The 23,314-nt window shown below is 37.2% G+C and overlaps 1 protein-coding gene across 2 annotated transcripts in view; it reads left to right on the top strand.

The window, feature by feature from the left end:
- Positions 1–21,527, top strand: part of NAA15 (N-alpha-acetyltransferase 15, NatA auxiliary subunit) — a 36,776-nt gene extending 15,249 nt beyond the window's left edge. The window contains exons 5-20 of one of the 2 annotated variants that reach the window (XM_069012686.1): positions 1,163–1,297; positions 1,470–1,623; positions 3,985–4,104; positions 4,750–4,845; positions 4,979–5,085; positions 5,500–5,572; positions 6,246–6,415; positions 6,947–7,099; positions 9,095–9,223; positions 11,696–11,909; positions 12,727–12,920; positions 15,051–15,159; positions 15,520–15,618; positions 16,326–16,469; positions 16,915–17,012; positions 19,283–21,527. In XM_069012686.1, coding sequence (XP_068868787.1) covers positions 1,163–1,297; positions 1,470–1,623; positions 3,985–4,104; positions 4,750–4,845; positions 4,979–5,085; positions 5,500–5,572; positions 6,246–6,415; positions 6,947–7,099; positions 9,095–9,223; positions 11,696–11,909; positions 12,727–12,920; positions 15,051–15,159; positions 15,520–15,618; positions 16,326–16,469; positions 16,915–17,012; positions 19,283–19,483 — 2,196 coding nt within the window. In that variant the 3' untranslated portion in view covers positions 19,484–21,527. Of the gene's footprint in view, positions 1–1,162; positions 1,298–1,469; positions 1,624–3,984; positions 4,105–4,749; positions 4,846–4,961; positions 5,086–5,499; positions 5,573–6,245; positions 6,416–6,946; positions 7,100–9,094; positions 9,224–11,695; positions 11,910–12,726; positions 12,921–15,050; positions 15,160–15,519; positions 15,619–16,325; positions 16,470–16,914; positions 17,013–19,282 lie in introns of those variants that run through there. The other variant, XR_011150444.1, reaches the window with a different exon arrangement.
- Positions 21,528–23,314: the final 1,787 nt, after the last annotated feature.

A 23,314-nucleotide genomic window follows, 5' to 3' on the forward strand; every position in this document is an offset into this window, starting at 1 on the left:
ACATTAGTTGGTCTCTTCATGTATTATTTCCTTTTCAAATTAGGGTAACGTTAGTATACCCAAGAGCAAGTTCTGTGTATCAAGCTGTGTGGAACCATCAGCTAGCACAGGTCCTCAGAGAACTTATTCCTGAGTCAGGACAATTCTTAATCACTGTTTTTTTTTGTATTAGTAGTCTAGAAATTTGGTTCCACTCTTGCTGAGGCCAGGTAGCTAAAACTCAGTGTAGGTGCTAAAATGTGTTTGCAAATGTCTGTTCTCTTTGCCTCTGGATAAATGTGAATACAAATTTTGTAATCTCTACACATACAAGTAACACATGGTTACAGAATGCATTAAGGATTAAATGTTAGGATGCTTAGAAGTCAGTAATTCATGGCTAATCATATGCTGACCTCTGAAGAAGGTGAATTTACTCACAAAACTGAGAATAAGGTTATGTTTTAATTGTTTTTTTTTTCTTTGCTTTAAATGCCAACCTCTCCTACTTCAAAATACTTTGAGTGCTCATCATTCTGTTAAAACAACTGTAACTAGTTTTAGTTCTTTGTTAATCCCTACTTCTGACTGTTCAGGCTTTTTCAATAGGAAGTATCTTTTTTCCTTTATTTTAAGTTACTTGAAAATGCCTTTCAGGAGTCTGTAACAAAACAAGTAATAGCATTTTCCTCAGATTAAAACTGCATGATACCAAGCAAATCTGTTGTGTTTTCCAGCTGTAATTATCCTCTTGCCAAAGAATAGGCATGTGTTTGCGTGACTTGTGTTGCCTAAGAACATTTCTAATGATTTAAATACATATGTACTTTCAAGGTTTATTTGAAAGACCAGTAAACGTTCCTGCAACTCAAACCAAGTATCCTTAATTACGTTCTGTTCATAAGTGGTAAGACAGGAGAAGCATGTGTGTCATACATTAACAAAATTAGTCTGACTCATCAGGATTTGGTTGGATGTGTTATTTTGTGGAGGCTTATTTTTTTATTCAGTGAACACCATTATAGTTCAAAGTTTATTCTTTCTCTGGTTAATAAAATGCATATAGCAAACTGTTTTGCAGTGACTTCCTTAAATACTAGAATATTGAAGACAGAATATTGCCTAATGGATTCTACAGAGTATCAGAGTAAAGTCAGGAAAATTAGCAGCTACTTTTTTGCAGGAAACAAGGTACCAGTTGCTTCAGCTTCGACCTGCACAGCGAGCATCATGGATTGGTTATGCCATTGCTTACCATCTGCTGGAAGACTATGAAATGGCAGCAAAAATTTTAGAGGAATTTAGGAAGACGCAGCAGGTAAGAGGAGAACATGAAATTCCTATATGGAGTGTTGCTTAAGCCAAAAAAGAAAACATTCCTCTCATCATGAGAAAACTTTATGCAGTTTCTTCAGTCAAATGAATTTGATCCCTTCTAATTTTAGAATTAGAAGACTGAGCTATGTCCTGTGTTTGGCTTCCCTATGTAGACATCACCTGACAAGGTGGACTACGAGTACAGTGAACTGCTGCTCTATCAAAATCAAGTCCTCCGGGAAGCAGGGCTGTATAAAGAAGCCTTGGAACATCTTTGTACTTATGAAAAACAGATCTGTGATAAACTGGCTGTTGAAGAAACTAAAGGTAATCACTTTCTGAAGATACATTTAAACACATAGTATACAATGGGATGTCCATACTGTCAGCTTTTCCCATCTTTTGGAACTTTGATTTGTTTTTAGGTTAATTTATTTAATTTTGCTGTTGTAAAGGACTGCTTGTCTTGGAGCTTATTCAGTCTCTGCCATGTTCTTCTCTCAGACTGGTAATACATCAGTGAAGTACAGACATGCTGTTCTGAAACTTTTAAGCTAATAGGCATTTCAGCCAGGAGATCCTAAATTGATGTCCTGAAGTTCTGTCTGAGTAGTGTAGCCAGACCTGTGCTCTTACAGCTTTGATAGTGGCCCTGACAAGGATACCACGTGCTGAAAGGGAATAATCATCTTTGGCACAGCAAAAGGCTTTTAAATGTATTCAGTCACCCTTGCAGTGTATAGAAATTGTTTAGTGAGGCAACCCAGTGTAGGCTTCCGTTGTATTATTATAAGCCTGGTGTATAATACTGTAACAGATCACTACAGTAGTGCAGCTTATATTCTATAGAGGGAATTGCAGTGATACAAGCTCATTCTCACAGCTCTATTAACATGTGCACTTTCTTAAAGCATGCTTTGTTCCTCTTCTGCTTGATGCTTTTACAGTCTTTCTGTGAAACTGCCAATCTGTTGAAGGTACTGCTTGTTCTTGGCCCACACTGGAATCTATTTAAATGATTGCTTGAAAGTAAAGAGAATAAATCCTTTTACTCTAATTTATGCATGTAGATGTTGTAGCTAGTTCCCTATTTCTGCTAATAGTAATCTCACTGTCAAGCAAAACAAACCTAGGAATTGAGTAGTGATAGTATTATGGGAGGTGTGGTGCTTCTTCAAGGAAAATGATTGCAGATGACTCTCCAGGGTAGCTGAATATCTGACTTGGTTTGCATATCAAAGGTCATGGATATAGAGACTATGCTATCACAAATCATTTTTGAAACATAGTAGCTGGACTTTTTGGGGTGGGAGTGGGGTTTTTGTGACTTTGTTTTTGTCTGAAAGGTCTTTTGACGTACTTTGTGTTTCATGTTGACGTACTATGTGACATACTAAGTGTTTGAAGGTCCAAGTTTAGTAGTGAAATAGGTTTTTCAAATAGGACTTCATTAAAAATAAGCCCCAGACCAAAACATAAAACCTCTTAGCAAGTTACCACACAAAAGGATAGAAATACCCTTTGCAGTCTGCATGCTTTCAATGGGGCACAAGCGATTAATTTCTTTGGGCACAGCTCCCATTGTGTTGTTTGGTCTGGCTTGGCTGCTGTGTATTCTCCAGGAGAGCCTGCTAATAAATGAGTGTGTACAAATTTTAAGCACACATGCAAAAGCCACAGTGGATGAAGTACAACTGGCAAACACTGAAAATTGTATTGGCATTTGCTGCTGTTAGATAGAAAAAAGATTAACTTTCACCTCAGAAAGAATTAAGGTTTATTTTCCCAATTCTGTCATTCTCAGTGAGTGAACTATTGATGTTTTCCTGGGCATTAGATTCTGTGTGTAGTCCTCAAGTTATTCTAACTGTGGAAAGCAGCATCTGTTGACAAAATTGCATGTCAGCTGTGTGACATAGGGAAGAAGAAAGGTAAATTTGCATTTTCCTCTTGAAACTGGGTAAGAAAATCTTGCCTTAGTCTAGAGTGGCACTGTTAACCTCTGTTGTGTTACCTGTTCATGCCTAACATTTGTAAATAGCAAAGCTTTGTAAAGTACAGTTTTCCATTGTGAAATTGACTCCTGTTGCAGTTCCAGCATTAGCAAAGATGTTTGTTAGACCTAATTGTTAGACCTAATCTTTACTTTATCAGTTTTAACTTGTATTGAAGTATCATTAAAAGGAAACTTGTTTGCAGAATCTTGAGAGTTTATTTATCAAATCAATAGCTTGATTAAAAACACAGAAGTTAGCTTCATGAAATATCAGATTGAAGAACCATTCTCTTACTTGCAGTTCTGCAATTTTAGTTTGGTTTTCAAGATGCTGTATGCATCAGCTACCATGTACTGCTTTTAACTGCCTTCTGCAATAAAAACTGCTCTTAAGGTAACCAGTCACTTCAGTAAGTGAGAAATAAAAACAAACCACATGCATTTTGCATTAAATTTTCAAGTAAGTTTCAGGAATTACGGGCTGAGTTGTAAAATCTTACTATAATTGCAGCTGTTCTCAAAGTAAAAGCACGTCTGTCAACTAGTTTGTAATACTATTGTGCTCGTTTTTTCTAAGAAATTAGAATCTGCATGGAGTTAAGGATTATCCAGTCTTTTACTGTACAGTGATAAACGTTACACTGCTTTAGTATCTTGTTACCTTAATTTAAAACTTCTTGTTTTTCACACAGGAGAACTCCTGCTTCAGCTTGGCAGACTTGAAGAAGCAGTTGAAGTCTACAAAGGACTTCAAGAAAGAAATCCTGAAAACTGGGCTTACTACAAAGGCTTAGAAAAGGCACTTAAGCCAGGTAATGATTTGATATCTTGTAGTAAATAAGCTTTTTCTGCATATAAAAGCATGTAAAGCTTGTATTGCTTTAAATACTAAAACTATTATTTAAAAAGTCCCCATTTAAATATTTCTTTTTAGTCATAGTGTGTACGTACTGTCATAATGTTGGGGTTTCTTAAGAAAGACTGGAAATATTTCTTGCATTGCTGTTACCTTGTCTTATCTAAAATCATAGAATAAAAAAATGCAATAGTATTTGTGGGTGATTGAAAGAATGGAATTATTTCTTAGACGACACTTTTAATTTTGAATTTTTCCTTTACTGTCTCTGTTATCTTAGTCTTACGTTGTAGCTAATACAACTGAATGGTCTGCTTTGAAGGTTTTAGACAGCAACAAGGCAGGAGCTCTTTTTAAGATGGGAGATAAGCAGTTAGTATGCTACTGCTGGAAGAGGCATTATCAGATACTGAGTACCTTGGAGTCATTCAATACATTAGTTTTAATAAGAATGAGGAAATTCTGTTCTTTAGGAAGGATATAGCCATTAGTTGCTATATATTCTGATTTTTTTTTTTTTTAGTCAGGTATAAATCACTTTCCCTGCCCCCTTTTCCTTCTTGCCAGAAAGGGAAAAGTAAGCTGTGAAATTCTCTTCCAGCTAATATGATGGAGAGACTAAAGATCTATGAAGAGGCGTGGACTAAATACCCAAGGGGACTAGTTCCAAGAAGATTACCATTAAATTTTTTGTCTGGTAAGTGTATTTTTGCTGAGCAGGTAGTGATCAACACTTGTGTTTCTTAGATTCTGATTTAACAGTATAAACAATCTGCAATTGATGAGTAATGTCTGGTAAAACAAAATCAACAGGTCTTTTTCCTCTCAAGGTGAAAAATTTAAGGAATGTCTGGACAAGTTTTTAAGGATGAATTTCAGCAAAGGTTGCCCACCAGTCTTCAATACTTTGAGGTCATTATATAAAGACAAGGAGAAGGTAAGTGTTCTAACCAGTTTTTACATGTTCTGCCTCATAACTGTGATGTATTGAAGAGATGAAGGAAACCGTTTTCTTCAGTATTGACTCCATCTGCACTGCTTTAGATGGCCTGATATAGCTGGGAAAAAAATGAAGTACATACATTGGGCATACATGTGCCAAGTTGGTAAATGTAGAAAACTTAAGATTTAGTAATTCTAAGCTGTGTAAGTGTTCACCAAGGGAGGCCTGGTCTTAATTTGTTAAAAATAGAGTGAGATTGAGTACATTCTCAAATGTAATGTAATTCAGGATATTGCAGAATCTTCTTACTAAAATAACTAGTTTGGCTAACACCAAGTAGTTCAAGTTGAACTAAAATACTGTCTGGCCCACAGATTATTTTTTCTGTGTCTCGTCTTGCATGTATAGGTGGCAATCATAGAAGAGCTCGTGATAGGTTATGAAACCTCTCTAAGAACCTGCAGGTTATTTAACCCAAATGGTGAGTGCTCAGTCTGTTGTGCTTCATGGAGTAGTGCCTGGTGTTGTGTGTCCATTCAGAGGTGGGGAAATAGGTAGTGAAGAAATAGAGGTGATGTGGGTTTTTTCCTACTTTTCCCCTAACACAGAACTGAACCATAGCTGTCAAATGTAAAGTCTGTATTCAAAATATAGTCACTTGTTCTAAATTCTTTTTTCATGGGTTCATGAATTTAGTCATGTCTTTGCAGTTTTGAGTTCAGATATGCTATTTTCAGGACTTGAGTTTATCACTGTTCAGGAAACTGAAGTTTGAAAGCTGTGTCAAATCTATAGCTTCAGAAATGTCAAATGAAAAACAATATATACTGATAGCACAGTCTTCACAGACAGGTGTAGTTTTGGAGCTTTTGGTGGGGACCAGGTTTTGTGTTCTTGGAGGTTTTGCATATCAGACTGCCCATAGCAAATACTTGGAACAAAGTGAAACTCCCTTTGACCTACCAACTTCCTTTTCCTTAAAACCACAGAAGGAGAAGGGAAGCAGTATGTGCTTAAAGTTGTCTCGAAGCTCTCCTAGGTCTGATAGAGAGGCAGAGTTAACTTCAGTGGCTGTATTTATTGCATTCTGCTTCTGGCATGTTGTTTTAGTAATAAACCGAACAGAAAACCACTCTCCATTTTACTCCTGCCAGATGATGGTAAAGAGGAACCTCCAACCACTTTACTCTGGGTCCAGTATTATTTGGCTCAACATTATGACAAAATTGGACTGCCATCCCTGGCTCTAGAATATATAAATGCTGCTATAGAAAGTACTCCCACTTTGATAGAACTCTTCCTTGTGAAGGCAAAAATCTATAAGGTAAGTTTGGCTTTATTCTTAGTGACCAAAGGTTATTAGTTTGTTAGGAACTTTAGTGAGTTTCTAGATAAGGGTATTACTGTTTAGCTACTTGAGGTGGAGTTTTCTGCTGCATATAAAAAGCTGCTATGAAGGTTTTTAACTCAATAAAGGACAAATATACAGCAAAATGTGAATTCTCAGCTTAAGAATCACACTGATAAATAAGGTGGAGTCTTTCATCTGTTCTTACCCCCTGGTTTTTTAGCTGCTTAAAACAATTTCTCAAGTGTACTATGATACTATATCAGAATGGGATTATCCAAAGTGGTTCTTTAAGCATTTTCAGGAAAAACATTCTGTGCTAAAAGACCAGTAATTCCATAATGAGGAAAGGTATTTAACTGCTTTTTTTCTTTAAAGGTCTGTTGCTTTTGAAGAAAGCTATTTATTAAAAAAAGTCTAAAAAAACCTAATTATATCAAACAGTGAGTAGATAAAATGTGCATGTTTTATAATTACTGAATCTGACTTAAATTTCTATCTTTTTAGCATGCTGGAAATATTAAAGAAGCTGCAAGGTGGATGGATGAGGCTCAGGCTTTGGACACAGCAGACAGATTTATCAACTCCAAATGTGCAAAATATATGTTGAAAGCAAACTCCATTAAGGAAGCAGAAGAAATGTGTTCTAAGTTTACGCGGGTTTGTTGCGCTTAACTAGAGGTCTTTGGAATAATGTGGGCCTAACCCCTTGTGGAATGACTTTTTGTTTTTAACTTTGCACTCACTTATACTACCATATTTACATTCTGTTTCAGACCAACAATGGTTGCTTGCTTCAGTTACGGTAGTCCATAGCAGGGTTTGAATTAATCTTGGATAAGCATGATTCCATAGTAATAAGTTAAAAGTTCATAAAGCTTGGATTTGGTTATTTTTGCCGGGTAGGAAAAATATGGCATGCCTGTTTTAGAGAGAACTTCTGAGAAAATTTTTGCACAATAATCTTTGGGTTTAATCTTGATTCTGTAGGATACTTGAAAGATCTGGTAAAGTTGCCCATGTCTCTTTTTTCTAATGGTAGTAAGTTTGAGAGTTTAGATGTCTCTTGGGACATAATTTTAGTGTGGCTAACAGCTGAGAGGCTGTGTGAGGTATCTTACTTGTGCGAACCAACTTTCATCCCCAAGTCCTTGTTTATCAGTGATGATGGAAAGCTGCATGCACCTTTTTTCTTTTATTTTTCCATGTACTTGCACATGACCAGTTATCTGGAAGAAAAATTTTGTGTTATGGAAATTGCATAATTTCATGCATCACTTTTTGTCCCTGCAGTAATCCCATTTTTATAGGTTTGATGGTCACACAGGTTAGTTACTTTTTTAAATGTACTTCTTTGATGTTATTCTTTCATAACTGAAAGTCAAAACAGCTCAGTGAAGTCTCTCCAGACTATTTGTCAAATGATAGTTTTGGAATACTAGCAGTGTCATTTGTGTGTTGTCTGTGGGAGACAGGCAACAGGCTGTTGGGATCTACCTGCAAAAGTAAAGCCTTTTCTGTTTGTTTGTCCCATTTTCTCCCCTCTTAAAGAGCAGGAGAAACCTGGAGTGTAAGGTAGGTTGAACAGAGAGGAGGGGGGAACAGTGTTTATAAAAGAAACCTGAAGGATCTTGTGAAATGAAGGCTATGTTCAGGCAGACAAAAGGGGAGGGGAAGTTCTGGTTTTTTTATATGCTCAGTAGCTTTATGTGGGGGTTTTGATGCAAACCCACTATGAATTTAGGTTAATTTGACCTCCCTCAATGCCTTAAGCAGCTCTAAGATGATGCTAAAAAGGAAGCATACCAGTTACCCAAAACTGAACTTGAAAAATATAATTTCATGATGTTGCTCTTTAGAATCTTATCTCCATTTGATCTTATGTCTAATGCTCAAATACAGGCTTCTTAATTAAAAAACAGTAATTAGAGGAGACCTAGATTAAGCGTAATAAAAATGGAAATGACGTTTTTAGTTGCCTCAATCAGGCTGTTTTGAATACTGCCTCTTTCCTTGCTGTGTTCTATGGATTTGTGCAAGTATATATAAATACCAGATTTGAAAGACAACTGTAAGCCCCCTTTTTGAACCAGAAGGTGTCAAAGTTAACAGTATTCCTTTTGCCTTGCTACTCCTCTCTAGGACCAATTGCATTGGAAATAATCACCTACTACTACTGTGAGGATACTTAATCAGCAGTTCTTTGGGAGATACAAATAGCAGTTTTAATTGAGGGGAAAAAAAAAATCCTGCAGGATTTCTTGCAGGTGTCAGTGTCTTGCCATGGGCTAGAACTTTTCTGCCATCTTCTCCATGCTGCAATGTGTTGTGTGCACACTGTATTAAAAACACTGAATGAAGGTCTCTCCTAACCTAAAGATGAGGAACTGTCACAGTGAAATGACCACTGCCTGGCTCGTCATTGTGTCTTTCTGACTCTTCCAATAGGTGTAACAAAGATTTTTGTATTTGTTTTAATTAATGAACAAAGCAAGTTGATCTTAACTGTGGCATTTCCAACTTTCAAGACTCCAGTTCTGAGATTTAGCATTAATTTGCTTTATTTGTGCTTTTAATTAGGCAAAGATAAAAGAAATACCAGCTGACAAATCCAATGAGATTTATTTTTTTGTATAATGCTGTTTTTGCTTTTAGGAAGGAACCTCAGCAGTAGAGAACCTGAATGAAATGCAGTGCATGTGGTTTCAGACAGAATGTGCTCAAGCTTACAAGGCAATGAACAAATTTGGAGAAGCACTTAAGAAATGCCATGAAATTGAGAGAGTATGTATTCAGTTCAACTGCTTAGGTTGGAAAACACTGGTTTAAGTTTACTGTGCTGATATGTTACTTTTCTGAGCAGTAAGGGTGCATTTCATAGAGCTTCAGGAGAGATTTTATTTCATGTTGATTACTGGCAAGTTTATATAGTTCCATTTCTTCCTAAAAATGCCATTGTAAACTGTGTATTATGAAGAGATTTTATAAAGTTACTTGAAGATCCAGACAAGAGCAGAAAACTGTCAAAAATAATCTTAGTTTTGGCAGTGTACATAAGAAATGGATATTTAGGTACAAACTAAGAGTATGTGTACTTTAAGTGCAAAAATAAGTGGATGAGCTGACAAGCTCATCCTTAAAGGACAGATGTCAGTTACTATTAAGGCACTGTTTTAGAGGTAGACAATAAATGTTTAAAAAGTTACGAAAAATATTTACTATCTTCTCCTTAAAAAAATAAAGGCTACAGTTTAAAAGAAGCTGTTGCAAAAATAAAGACTTCTTGAAGTAGAAGTTTTATTTAAAAGGAGGGGGGAGTACTTGCACACTAAATGCAGATATCCATAGTGAGGTAAACAACAAAATTTAGATGAATGACTTTAAAAACAAGCAGATATGGGTTTGATTTTTTAAAGCACATTAAAGTCTAGAAAAAAGACCAGACAGCTGAGGGTGTAAAAGAAGTGCTGAAAGAGCAGAACTAAGTAGGAAGCTATGCCTCTTTGCAAACAGAGAGGCATTAGGAGATTTCAGCACTGCTGCTCTTTGGCAGGGAGGACTCCGCTCTGGAATAGTCTCTGATTAGAAAAAAGTGATAGAAAATTATCAAAGTAACCTGGTCTAGTGAAAGGTGTCCCTGCCTGTGGCAGAGGGTTGGAAATAGATGACCTTTAAGGTCCCTTCTGACCCAAATAATTTTGTGATTTGCCAGGACCATGTTTTGTTTGCACAAATCCTTTAAATAAATTATTGTATGATTCTTTTGTGTAAGAAACTGTTAGTCTTATAAATTGTCTTGGGTACCAGAAGAGGTTAGCAAATGAAGTGTTAACTTAGGCCACCCAAAAAAATATTTCTAAGGATTTAAGTCACTGTTTATTAATTTGTTGAATTAATTGATTGAAGGTGTAGTAAAGTTCAAAAATAAATAAGCAAATATGTTGAATTCAAAAACCATCAACAAAGCTTTTGTAAGAAAAAGCAGTGCCTCTTAAATCTTTTGTAGGGGTCAGTTATGCCAAGGGGGCAGTCTAGTTGATAAAAGGTGTTCTGTTTTTCAGGAACACTTTTTATCTCATACTTCACACCATAAAAGATGTAAACTGTCTCAGAAAATTAGGGAGGTTGATATCTCATGGATTTAATCATTGGCTGGGAAATTCATGGCTGGGAAAACAGTGTAGGAGCAAATAATCAACTTTTACAAGAAAAGGAGTTTTATCATGGAGATTACTAAGGCATCTGTAGAATCTTCATTATTTCATCAATAAATGATCACAGAAACGGACTGAATATTGCAAGGACAACAGCTGCGCTGTCTCAGTACTAAATGATTAAGATGCCCATGAAACGTAATGTTCAACAGTATAGTCTCAACAGTGTAGTCAGTGACAAATTATCTGCCTGTGCATAAGGAGTAAAAGGTCTTAAAATAATTATTGCTGCTCAGGAATCCTGAAACCATTGTAGATAATGCTGCAAAAATTTCTGTGCTGGTGTGGAGCAGCAGTCAAAAGGACACATGAGGAATTAAAACTCGAGAAGTAGTACTTTTCTTCCATTATGTGAATCTGGCACACTATTTACATCTGAGTGTCACACCTTCTTAAAAACGTGCTAGTAAAACAACTGTTGTGGGGTAACTTCCAGAGGAAGAGACTGCAGTTAGCTTGTTGTGCTTACTCTTCTATCCTGATCTTTGACAAACGAAGCTGAGTTTAGGATAAAGTTATATGAGATCATAAGTACTTGGAGAAGTTCAAGAGGGGAATGACTTTTCACTGCTTCTCAAACAAAAACAAAGGTACATTAGATGGTGCAGAAAGCAGAGCTTGAACAAAAGAAAGTACTTTCTCACATCATGTCTGATGTAAGTGTGGACTTCATTGCCATAGTATTTAGTGGAAGTTAAAATGATGCTTTTGAATGGAAAAAAAAAAACAGAGCAGTTCAGAGAAGAAAAACTCCTCAAATGCTGTTTAAATACAATGAATATAAAACCTTTGTCTGCTAAACTGCAAATTATCAGAGGTAGCTACTTTTAAGAGACTGTGAAATTGGTGTATTTTGGTTCTGGGCTAAGATGCCTTCTGTCCTTTTCACCATGAGTTTAGTTTTGGAGGGTTTTGTTGATGTTTGTATTAGGTAGGTTGTATTTATCAAACAGTAAGCTTTTACTAAGTTATTATTTTGAAAGTCCAGGTCAGTATCTCATTGTTAATACTTGCTAAATAATGTTATGTTACATTGTGTTAGCATTTTGTAGAAATCACAGATGACCAATTTGACTTCCACACTTACTGTATGAGGAAGATCACCCTTAGGTCTTACGTGGACTTGTTAAAACTAGAAGATGTGCTTCGACAACATCCCTTCTACTTCAAAGCAGCACGGATTGCCATAGAGATCTATTTGAAACTTCATGATAATCCCTTAACAGATGAAAATAAAGAACATGAGGCCGATACAGGTATTCAACCCTCAGGATTTATTAATCATGCAGTTTCACTAATTAGTGGATATTTTAGGAAGGTCTGGCATTCATTATCGTTGTCAACTGTGGGAGCCAAAGCCAGAGTTCTACACAACTCAAAGTAGGCAAATTGCAGCTTGGACTGCATGGTAAAGTAGATGTTCTGCTGGAAGTTAAACTAATGTGTGCTTTTATTGTGGTTATTATAAAACAATGATGGGTTTGTAGTGAGAGTTGTAACTCTTCAGTACAAATATTTGTGTTATGGAATGGCAGTGCACTCTCATGGTGGTTGGTGCATGGAATAGCAGACTGAAGCAGATGTGTTTGGGTAGCTCTTTCTTAAGCTTTGTATCAGTGTACAGAAATTTCACTAGGTAGCAACTTAAATTTTATCATCTCTTGCTTCTGATGTAAAAATAATGTTTAAATCATCTATTTATTTTTTCCCCTCATCTCTGATTTGAGGGCAGCTTAAGTGGTTATGACTTGAGGCACCTCAAATGGTCTGAATAGAGGATCCTTCAAGAAAGAATCCTTCAAGAGGAATTTGTCAAGTTTTAGTATTTTTCATCTCATTATAGTGTTATTCTAATTCCTGTCCTCTGATTCCATTAAGGAATTTGTGAATTACAAAGTGGCAGCATAGACTATAAAATAATCTATCCATAGTAAATAAGCTTTTACAAAGGTAATGACAGCATTGCTCATTAGTAGATATGGTTTTAAAAAGGTGATTGTTGTCTGACAACTGCTTGATGCTGTTAATAGTAGACATCAGTGTTGTGTGGTTTTGTCCTTTGTGTGTGTACAGCAAATATGTCTGACAAGGAGCTAAAGAAGCTACGAAATAAGCAGAGAAGAGCCCAGAAGAAAGCACAGCTGGAGGAGGAGAAGAAAAATGCTGAGAAGGAGAAGCAACAGAGGAACCAGAAAAAGAAGAAAGATGATGATGATGAAGAAATTGGAGGACCGAAAGAGGAACTTATCCCTGAGAAACTGGCAAAGGTGCTTACTAATATAATAATAAAGTCTTAGAAATTTCTAGAAAAGTTGTAGTGAGCACACATAAAACTTAAAAGCCATTCAAATAACTTGCTGGGGTTTTTTTGGTATGGTGTCTCTTGACAGGCAGCATTTTAAAAACAATTCCTTTCTAGGGCTAGTTTGTTAGATACAGTGTCAGTAGTGTGGAAGTCACAGCTTTTGTGCCTAGTTCTCAAAGGCAGTAATTGAAGTCATAAACATTTGTTACAGGTGTAGCCTGGAATTATCTCCACATGTCTACTGCATGAATTTGTTGATTATACCCTATTTCTAGTTGGTCGTGTGGAAGTCTTTCTATCCTGTATGGAAGGTGATTATCATTCACTCTTAGGTCCCCTGATATTCTTTTGTTTGCATAGTCGGCCTGTGAAAGAGGAAACACTGAAGCACTGAATGCTTTAACAGGATTTGTTTGCATATGTTTTGAATGGGGGGGAAAAAAGGAATAAAGAAGCTGCGGTAGTAAATAGTAGACTAGACTGAGATGGATTTTAGAGATCTGGATTAAGAACTATAGAGAGATATAGAAGGGCAGGTGACCCAGAAGACTTTTCTTTTAGCAGAAGTTATGCCTGTAAGGAGCAGGAAAACAAAAAAAAAAGTGAGGGGAAGATAAGAAAATTATAGAGACTGGAAAAATTCATTTATAGCAATAGTACTATAGATTGCAAGTCTTTATAGGCCCAGTATTCTGGATCTATATTCATACTATTCATACTTCATTTATACTAAAAGGGAGTTCTTGAGGGATATTTGAAAGTTGAGTCAATGAACTTAATTCTGTAGCCAGGAAACAAGGGACTTAAACTTGACTAGTTATTAAGAATATTGTTGGTATTTCCATTGTTTAGTTCACTGGTTGCAAGAAGCAGAACTAACTGCAGTGCTAGCTAAGATTGAAAGGCAACAGCATGTATTGAAATTGAGTTCTGTAGTAGAGGGATGTCATGGGATAGCCCTGAAAAATCTAGCCAGTTCCCAAGATTATAAGGAATAGTTGCAGCTGTATAATGCATTCCTTTGGCAAATCTAGTTATGTCTTTAATATATAGATGTCAATATAATGTAATTCCAAATTCAATATCACAATCATGATATAGATGCTTCCAAATGCAGTTGGTGCCGAAAAGACCGTTTTTGACATAGTTGGTCACTTGCAAATAGTTTTCCTGAAACAGCTGCCCCTGGATTTGTTTGGGTATGTAGCTTTGGCACTAAAGGCATACCTTTGGAATGGGGTTTTATAGGTTGCAAATAGTTGATGTGCACAGTGTGTATGTAAAATCAGCAACACATAGAAGTGATGGGAGTGTTTTTATGACAGGTGCTGTAGTTATGTTTAGCAGGAAGGTGTCCATTGCGATCTTCAACTCAAGTTTGCAACGAAGTGTATCACTTCAGCATTGCTGTATTGTTACTGGCAAAAGCAAAATTTGTATTTGCTTCTTAGAGAGTAATTTCTGTTCATAAAAAAAATACGAATGACAATGGACATTTCTTGTTTGAGTAATCCCAAACCCCTATGTGCAAGATACCTGTCTGTAACGAACCCCTGCACAGAATTAATTTATGTGAAAGCTGTCCATTTACTGGATTACACTAGCTAAGATCAGGAGACCATTTTCAGTATCTGATTACTTCCAGCTTGGTGTTGGTATTTTGGCTGGAACTGTCACCATTACCTGGCAGCTTTCAGGAACCTGTCTGAGCAGAATGTCATGGGCATTTATCAATCACACACCGTCATCTCAGGCCCACATGTATAGGTTGGTGTGGACAGCCACACTGCCCTTTTCCGTGCAGGTTCAGGTCCAGTTGTGTTCACTACTGGTGTATGATAGAAGGAAAAGATGTGTCTCTACAGCAAAATGTGATTTGTAGCCATCAAAAAGCAAATATTTTGGACTTTTTAGTCCGTGTTTAGATATTGAGTGAAAGTTGCACAATTTGTTAACAGAAGAGGTTCTAAGCATCTTACGCACTGCCTTAGGAGAGTAACTCTGATGTGACTCGGCAATAGCTGGTTTCTGTTGTTGTAGTGACTAGATTTGAAATTCGACTTAGCTGTTTGTCACTTCCTTGAATCTGTAGGTTGAAGCACCTTTGGAAGAAGCCATTAAATTTTTAACACCCCTGAAGAATTTAGTGAAGAACAAAATAGAGACTCATCTTTTTGCCTTTGAGATATATTTTCGAAAAGGTAGGTGAGAAGACTTAATGAAAGCAAGCCATTTGTGAATCATAAAGGTGTTTATTGGAACTTAAGCAGCAATTATTGATGAGGTATGAGGAGCCCATCCCTGTCACAACACAACTTTTCACTGGACCAACACTCCAGCCATGAGCAGTGTGTGAAAACCAAAGTTTGAACATTTGATGATTATCCACTTAATTCACTGGTTTAATAGATGCATGTTATTAAAAATAGCTTTTGCAGTACACTCAGCTGTAAATTCTTCTGATCATTCTAATTCCAAGCACTAAATACTCCTGTAACACAATGCAGTGAGTTCCTACCACAAGTTTTTGAACATTTGTCAACACTTTTTTTTTTTTCCAGAGAAGTTCCTTCTGATGCTTCAGTCTGTGAAGAGAGCCTTTGCTATCGATTCTAGTCATCCTTGGCTTCACGAGTGTATGATTCATCTCTTTAGCAGTGGTATGTATCTGTTTGGTAGGACTTCCATCTGTGCACACTGCCAGGTGATGCCAAACCTACAGTCACTGATTTTTAGCACAATTAATTCAAAATATTTAATGCATGTATTAGAAAGCTTTTTAACCAACTGATTCATGCTAAAATTATGCATGGTTATTATGACTGCAGCTGAATTTAGGAGTCATTCCAGTATTGCTAAGAATTTTTAAGACTCTGACCAGTATGTGAAGCCCGAAAGAAAAGAAGGCAGTGAGGAAACGGAAACTGCAGAGTGAGGAATATGGCCTTTCTGCTGACAGCCTGTGTCAGCATGCAGGGAGAGGGCTTAGAATTCTGTCCTTATTGGTAAAAGTTGGAAGAATTCTCTCCCTTCCCCTGCCCCAAAGGTCACCCTTTCTTGTGGGGACTACAGACTAGACATTTAAGAACAGACTTGTATGACATTAACCTTTTAGCCTAATAGGTTTTAATTAGTAAGGGGGAGAGTGTATTAATGTAAAAAAGCTTTGGCTTTTTCTAAGCATCAGAAAACTGCCGCAGTTGAGCTTCATCTAACCGCATCCAGTATTTACCTTTTCAAATTTCATACATCTTCCTTTGAGATACTTTCCAATTATATTAATAATGTAAAAATGAAAAATATTAAATGCATAAAGCATATTTTATTGTGATTACGTGTGCTCACCTCAACTTCTTTTTTCCAACAGTATCTGAAAGTAAGGATCTGCCTGATGCTGTTAGAACAGTGTTAAACCAAGAAATGAATCGGCTTTTTGGAGCAACTAATCCAAAGAACTTCAATGAAGCTTTCCTTAAAAGGAACTATGACTCACTGCCACATAGGTTATCAGGTATTTTGTCTTTCTCCTTGTTCTGCCCTACTTTTTCATTTCCTGTGCTTCTCTGGCAATGGTATCTCAGTATCAGCCCCAGTGATGTAACAATCACTCCTTCACTTGGGAGTGCTTTTCTTCTCTATTTGTGTTCTTCTGACAACATGATTGCCAGGTTGTCAGTAGTTTTCTTTAATTTTCTCTTTGTGCTGCTGAAATGCAAATGTTGGGACTTCTCTGCCCTATTGTCTCTAATGTGGCTGAATGTTTTTTTTAATTCTTTGTTTGGAATTTCCCTTCTACCTACTTAGGTGTGAAGCTTTATGCTCCAAGTTGGTTCCATTTTGAATTACTGCTAGAGAGTTCAGTCCCCCGTCCTCCTCATATTATCTCTATTTTGTGTTTGTATATAAGATGGTTTTCATCATCCACTGGGTGATGAATCTTGTTTTTCCTCCTGTAGCTGCCAAAATGATGTACTATTTAGATCCTTCCAGTCAGAAAAGGGCAGTGGAACTGGCAATGACCCTGGATGAATCCCTTATTAACAGAAATCTTCAGGTAACATATTTATAAATTGTAAACAACTTCTGTTGTATCTGTGGAAGCTTTAAACAAAATTGCGAGGTAAGAGGAAGCTGAAATCATTGCTGTACCTTATGGTAAAGAGGTTGAGTTGTGAGAGAAAGGGGTGTCAGGTTCATCTGAACTGAAATATTTAATATCCTTTTTACACATTTAAATTAATTTAGTTTTGTGATAATATGAAAATAGCAGCAGCAGAAACCATATTATTGCCAAAGGTAATGGAAAACTTACTGAATTTGAGAGAATTCACAAGGCAAAAGAAAAGGTAGTAGTTTGTCTGAGCTTTGGCTGCCACCCAGGCAACTGTTCACAAGAAAAGGAGTGGCCCAGGCTCTGGGAAGGCTTTCCATAGTCAACTTTCTGCAAGCTGTGGGAGTTACTGTAGGTTTAATAAAAGCTGCATAAGCACAGTTTTGCCTTAGCATGTAGTTAAGCGAAAAGCTTACCAAATTTTGAGTCTTTGCTCCATTGGTGGTCATGAAATAATCTCCCTGTGACACTGCCTCCATGCCCCTTTCACCACTCCCCCACCTTCATCTGGGAAGACATGTCACTTCTGACTTGCAATTTACAGTAGTCTATGCGCTCAATTTTTTAGATCTGTTGCAAGTAAAATTGGTAAGTGTTGCTTTAAAATCACTCTTTTGTGGACAAAAATTGGAGTTTTCCACCAGACATCTCTTATGAAACATAGTGGGCTCAACAGAACTTTAATTGTGATGGATTTTAAGTTCACAGCAGAATTTTTGGGCCAGACAGAGCAGGGAAAAAGAGACAATAAAGGACAATTTGTCTTGATTTATAGACTTGTTTAGGATGTTAAAGATTCAGATCCTTTCCCTGTTCCAGCTGTTGTGTTATGGGATGCAAACTCATGTCTTTTATATTCTGAGTACCCATTTAGCATTTTTCTTAAAGTTGTCTTTGGGTGTTGGTTTTTGAGTTTGGGTTTTCTTACTGTTTGAGTGGTCTCAAAGAACTTAATCTAGGTTATCAAGAGAGTTAGAAAACAAAAATTATTTGCCTTCTATTTGCTGGGTTTTGCCTGCGAGTGGGATTCTGGGAATTGGACTGGGGAAAGATTAGGTGTAACCAAAAAAGCTTGGTTGTTTTGGAGGTGCAAACTTGGTAAGACTAGAGGAAACTTTTACCAACTCAGCAGTGCATAAACATCCTGTACACTGCATTGTGATAAAACCGAAAAATGTTAAATTTAAGCATTTTTGGTGCCAACATAAAGTAAGAGTTGGACTTCTACTGAACTTCTAGATGGGAAATTGAAAGTGCCCTAAAAATGCAGAATCTGAAGGAGTCTAGGTGTTTGTTGAAAGGCATTTTTGTGTGGAGAGAGATCAGATTTACTACATTTCATTCTAGTAAAGACCAACTGTCTTGGAGCACACTGCAGGCATAAAACCTGATATATCTGGCCTTCTGTGGATGGTAGTGTTGCAAAGAGCAAATGTCAGGAAAAGGGATTGTTGAGGAGAACTCCATAACCCTCCAGCAGGAGGACAGAGCAGTTAATTCCAGTACACAGAAGAAATAAAAACTGTACTAAATGTCAGAGGAGCAGGAAAAGACTGCCTTGCTATGCTAATGCCTGCACACAGCCATGGGTGGGTGAATACTGCCAGGCTTTAGTGGAGCTCAGTAGGTTGGTTTCTCATGTTTGGAATGCAAGCTGAAAAAAATCCACAGGAAATCTCCTTTTCTTCTTCTAAATCATGAACAAAAATGGACAGGAAACTGCATATATCTGAAAAAAATGTGATAATATCAGAGTAATTTGATTCGATTGAAAGGTATATTAGGAACTGCTGAAATGGTCAGTGTGTCCCAAGAATGGTGGGGTTCTTGGTTACCAACTAGTAGGAATAACATTTTTTTATGAAAATAAGAAACAAGCGACAAATTAGTATTTCATTTTACAGTCAAGATTTCTAATTGTGTTTTAGATCGCTTTTTAAACTGCAGTGTTTCAAATGAGACTACACTGGTATTTCATGCTATGTTTAGTTAAAATGTCATTTGATATTGAAAGGAGGTGTGTGGCCCTTGGAGCAGATTTGTGGCAGAAATACAATTTTAAATTTGTCTTGTGAGATTATTCTTATCAGAAAGCAAAACTGCTGTTTGAAACCTGTAAACAATAGAAGTTTTTCTTTGTAGCATTGGTTTTCAAGTGTTCAGCTGAACATTTAAAGAACGGTAACACTTTCTTTATTTTTCTCTTTAATTAGACTTGTATGGAGGTATTAGAAGCTTTATGTGACGGTAGCCTTGGAGACTGTAAAGAAGCATCTGAAACTTACAGAGCAAATTGTCATAAGCTTTTCCCTTATGCTTTGGCTTTCATGCCCCCTGGATATGAAGACGATATGAAGATCACAGTTAATGGAGATAGTTCTGCAGAACCTGAAGAACTGGCCAATGAAATATGAACAACTTTATTGGAAAAAAATGACGTTGGACCATATCTGGTGTATAATATTTTTGTCACGCACCTGCTGAATTGTTCTGACTTACACAAAGAACAGAAGGAAAAAACCTGTTGCCTTCAAATAGTTTTACTTCTTTTTATCCTGCTGAAAAAGTATATATATAAAATATCTAACATATTACTGGTTATAGGTTGTTTGGTTTCTTAAAAATTAAAAGCTGCTAAAATTGAAAAAAAGGAAAAAATAAACAACCCTTCTCCTTACCTACCCACCCATGTTTTTAAACTAATTTATATGAGACCTGGAGGTGTGTGGCCTTCAGAGCAGGTGTGTGGCAGAAATATTAACTTTAAATTTGTCTTGTGAGATTACTGTTATCTCAGACAGCAAAACTGCTGTTTTAGCACTGGATTCTTTCACTGAGCACAAAGAGTTGATGGGGCTTTAGCATCTGACTGATTTTGATACGGGGGATGATTGTGTCCATAGGAAGTATGCAATGTGAATCAGAATATACAGAGAAACCTGCAACATACGTGTTATGTTGGGGATGCTTGGACATACGGATATCAACCAGAATTAAGAAACATAGTGTGTTCAATAAGCTTGTTGTGTCTCTGAAATTCACTGTACACGATCAGTTTGGTGTTCTTGCACCACAGTTTTTACCTGAAGGAACCAGTTAGAAATGGTCTTTCTTGGAATTAAACTTGGGGTGGGGAGGGGAGAATCAACATTGCTGTTCTTGAGATGAACCTATCGGCGTATGTTGGCCAAACTTTTTAAAACTGTAATGCAAGAACCAAATAAAATTATGCACTGTGATGTGGCACCAATTAGAAAGATCGCATGCATTTTTCACATAGAGTGAAAACAAAATGAGAACATACCATGGCTTGAAGTTGCAAAGAGAAAAACTCCTGACTACCATTTTGACTGATCAAGAGACTAACAGATTAAAACCTCAGCAGGCCTTGTTAATGTTATGCAGAAAAACAAAAAATAAAGTGCTGCAGTTTAGATACCTCTGGAACTTTTCCACAGTGTCACAGGTTTGTAATACTTGAAGCCCTACATTTCTAAGAATATATTTCTTGCTCAGTTGTTTCAGGCAAGCCCAAGACTTTGTAACTTTTAAGGGGCCCAAGATTTTTTTTCAGTAACAGACCAGCTTCTTATTCCTGCAGTTACAGATGTAATTTCCTTTGTCAAACATAAGGTACCAAATATAATGCAATAAAATGTTTTGAAAAACAACTGTGTGAATATTTAAACCAATCTATGTTGTACTTTGACAGTGAATGGGTTTGCTGGAGTGCAGCTCAGGGTTGACTTACTGTGCTGTCCAGTCATGCTAACAATGTCACTGCTGATGGGTGGTCATTGAGTATAAAGTGCAAATGCATTATATGTAAATACTGAATGTCTGGGAAGTCCTATAACACAACGCTTTGCTACTTGGCTTTTAAGTTCCACCAGTGTTAGGCTGAATTTTGTTTTCCAAGTCAAGCTTCAGTCTACAAGTCTGCTGTGTTAATAATATAGATAAGTGCTCAAATGTTTTCTTTTGTAGGCTCATCATATAAAACAGAGCAGAAATAAACTACAGCTTACAAAGTGAGTGCCTTCTTTGCTGCAGTTCAGTTACAGAGTATCTGTTGTGTGGATACACAGCCTTCCTCTTCCACATAATGGAATTCAGTGATTGACATGTACAGTTAAGAAATCCTGGAAGACTTACTGGGGTTTGTAGTTTTCTAACTGTCAGAACAACAGGCTTTTGTTTACTGTGTCTTCACCTCCACTTTCTTCTCGTGGTTAGCCTATCCTTGTGTACATTTGCACTATAGTTCCTGTTGGGAGTGTGTTGCAGTATGTGTATATGTAACCTGCTGGGCTTTTAGGGACTAGAATACTGACTCTGGTATTGATGTCTTGATGTCAGTTGTTTCTGCGGCCTGAGATACTTGGACTGCATGTCTTCTGCAACTCCTCGAGATGGTTCAGTCTTGCCTACACAAGCTGCAAGCTTTTGCCCTTGCCTCTTGAGTATTGCTGCCCATTTCTTGGCTTGTAATGCTTAAGCTGGAGGCAGATGAGTGCTCACTCGTAACATATTGTGAATTGCATCAAGCAAATTCTTTTTTTCCCAAATACTGTTTTTTGGGGTGCTGCCTACAAATGGAATTATTTCCTTTACACTTTCACTGCCTGTTTTTGCATTGAAATGGACAAACTAAAAGCAGGAAGTTACTTGTTATCTTTCATTGTGCAAATGGGGAAAAGGGTGCTTCAGTGGGCCTTCCAGAAGTCTCCATCTATACATCTGTTGTGATTTCCCTAAAGACACTCCATAGCCTTGCTGAAAAGCATCCATACTGCTTCAGAGATGGTGCTTTTGGATTAAAGTGGTTACTCATCTGCTACCAGAAGACTGCAAACCCAGGACAGGAAACTAAGCCAAGAGTTTGCCTGAAGTCGAAGGTTCTTTAATTGGTAAAGAAATTGTTATTCCTTCATCACTTCTGTTAGATGCAAGGCTGACTTCTGGAGGAAGAGCTTTTAAGAGCTGGAAATGAAGTCGAAATCCAGTGCAATGAGTCTTGTGAAGTGGTAGCACAGAGTGCTGTGCTGCAATGGAAGCTTTTCTTTGTGTGCTGAGATCCAAAATTGTAATCACCTGCCAAATCAGGTGAACAGGGATTGGTGGTCAGAGTGACCTAAAGCATTGGCATGACACAATGTGGTTTGATTCTTCGTGATTTTCAGTAGAGAAGGATTTCACCATCAGTGGAGCCACTAGTTATGGCACATGATATGGGTATCTTTCCTGGGGACAAAAATGTTCAGACAACAAATTTGCCTAGATAAGAGAAGATGGCGCAAATGCGCATTGCATGAAGCAATGCCAGTCAGACGTGGGCTTAAATTGTAGGGAACTGAAAGTTGTGGTTTTCCGTGTGATGGTGGATGAGGTACTCGCTTTGTCCATGTGGAGACCAGAGCATGCACATGTGTGAACAAGCAGGTAAAATGGCCACAAACCTACCTATTCAGTAACTAATTTCTTTGCATATTAAATGCCTTAAAAGCTTCTATATTCAACTTTTTTTTTTTTTTTTTCAGTAGAGGTCTTAATATTTGCATGTTCATAGGGGGCAGGCTTGTCCTGATACATGCTGTGTCAGCCAGAACAGAGAGGGAAGTTTGTCACCCAGGTTTTCCCCTAGCATGGGGAGCAAATTCCAAGTTTCCCAGGGAGCTCTCTAGGGCCAGATGAGGTGTTTTATGAAAAGCCTGTTAAATCTTCCTTTAGCATTTGGATTTGCCAGATCTGGAGGTGCTGCAGCCATAACAGTAGACCCTGGAAGTTGGTGTAGCAACTCACAGATTGAATTGTATTTTCCCTGAAAGAAAACACCCATGAGGGCAGAGTGAGATCAGGCCTCAGGAGCCAGAGGGGCAAATACAATTTCAGTATCACGTGAACAAGATAAATGATAAAACTTAAGCTCTCTGTCTAATGTGATGTCTTTGGGGGTTGGAGCAATGTTGCCATCATTCCTGCAGTGCTCACATGCTGTTGCCACAGTTCTGCTTTGAACATGTGCTACTAATGCCAACAAGACCACTTGATACCATAATCCACCCCAATAGACCCAGATAAAAATTTTATTTTTCCCTTTTTGTGATTACTTTAATTGTTTTTCTAAGTGTTCTGTACAGAGTACCTCTAACTAGCTTTGAAATCTTTTCCCCTAAGGAATTTTGCTTTAAAAATGCTATTTGTACCTAACTGTAATGTAAAATGCTTGAACTATGTGGAAGTCA

Source organism: Aphelocoma coerulescens, chromosome 4 (assembly GCF_041296385.1).
Source record: "Aphelocoma coerulescens isolate FSJ_1873_10779 chromosome 4, UR_Acoe_1.0, whole genome shotgun sequence".
NCBI classification, from domain to species: domain Eukaryota; kingdom Metazoa; phylum Chordata; class Aves; order Passeriformes; family Corvidae; genus Aphelocoma; species Aphelocoma coerulescens.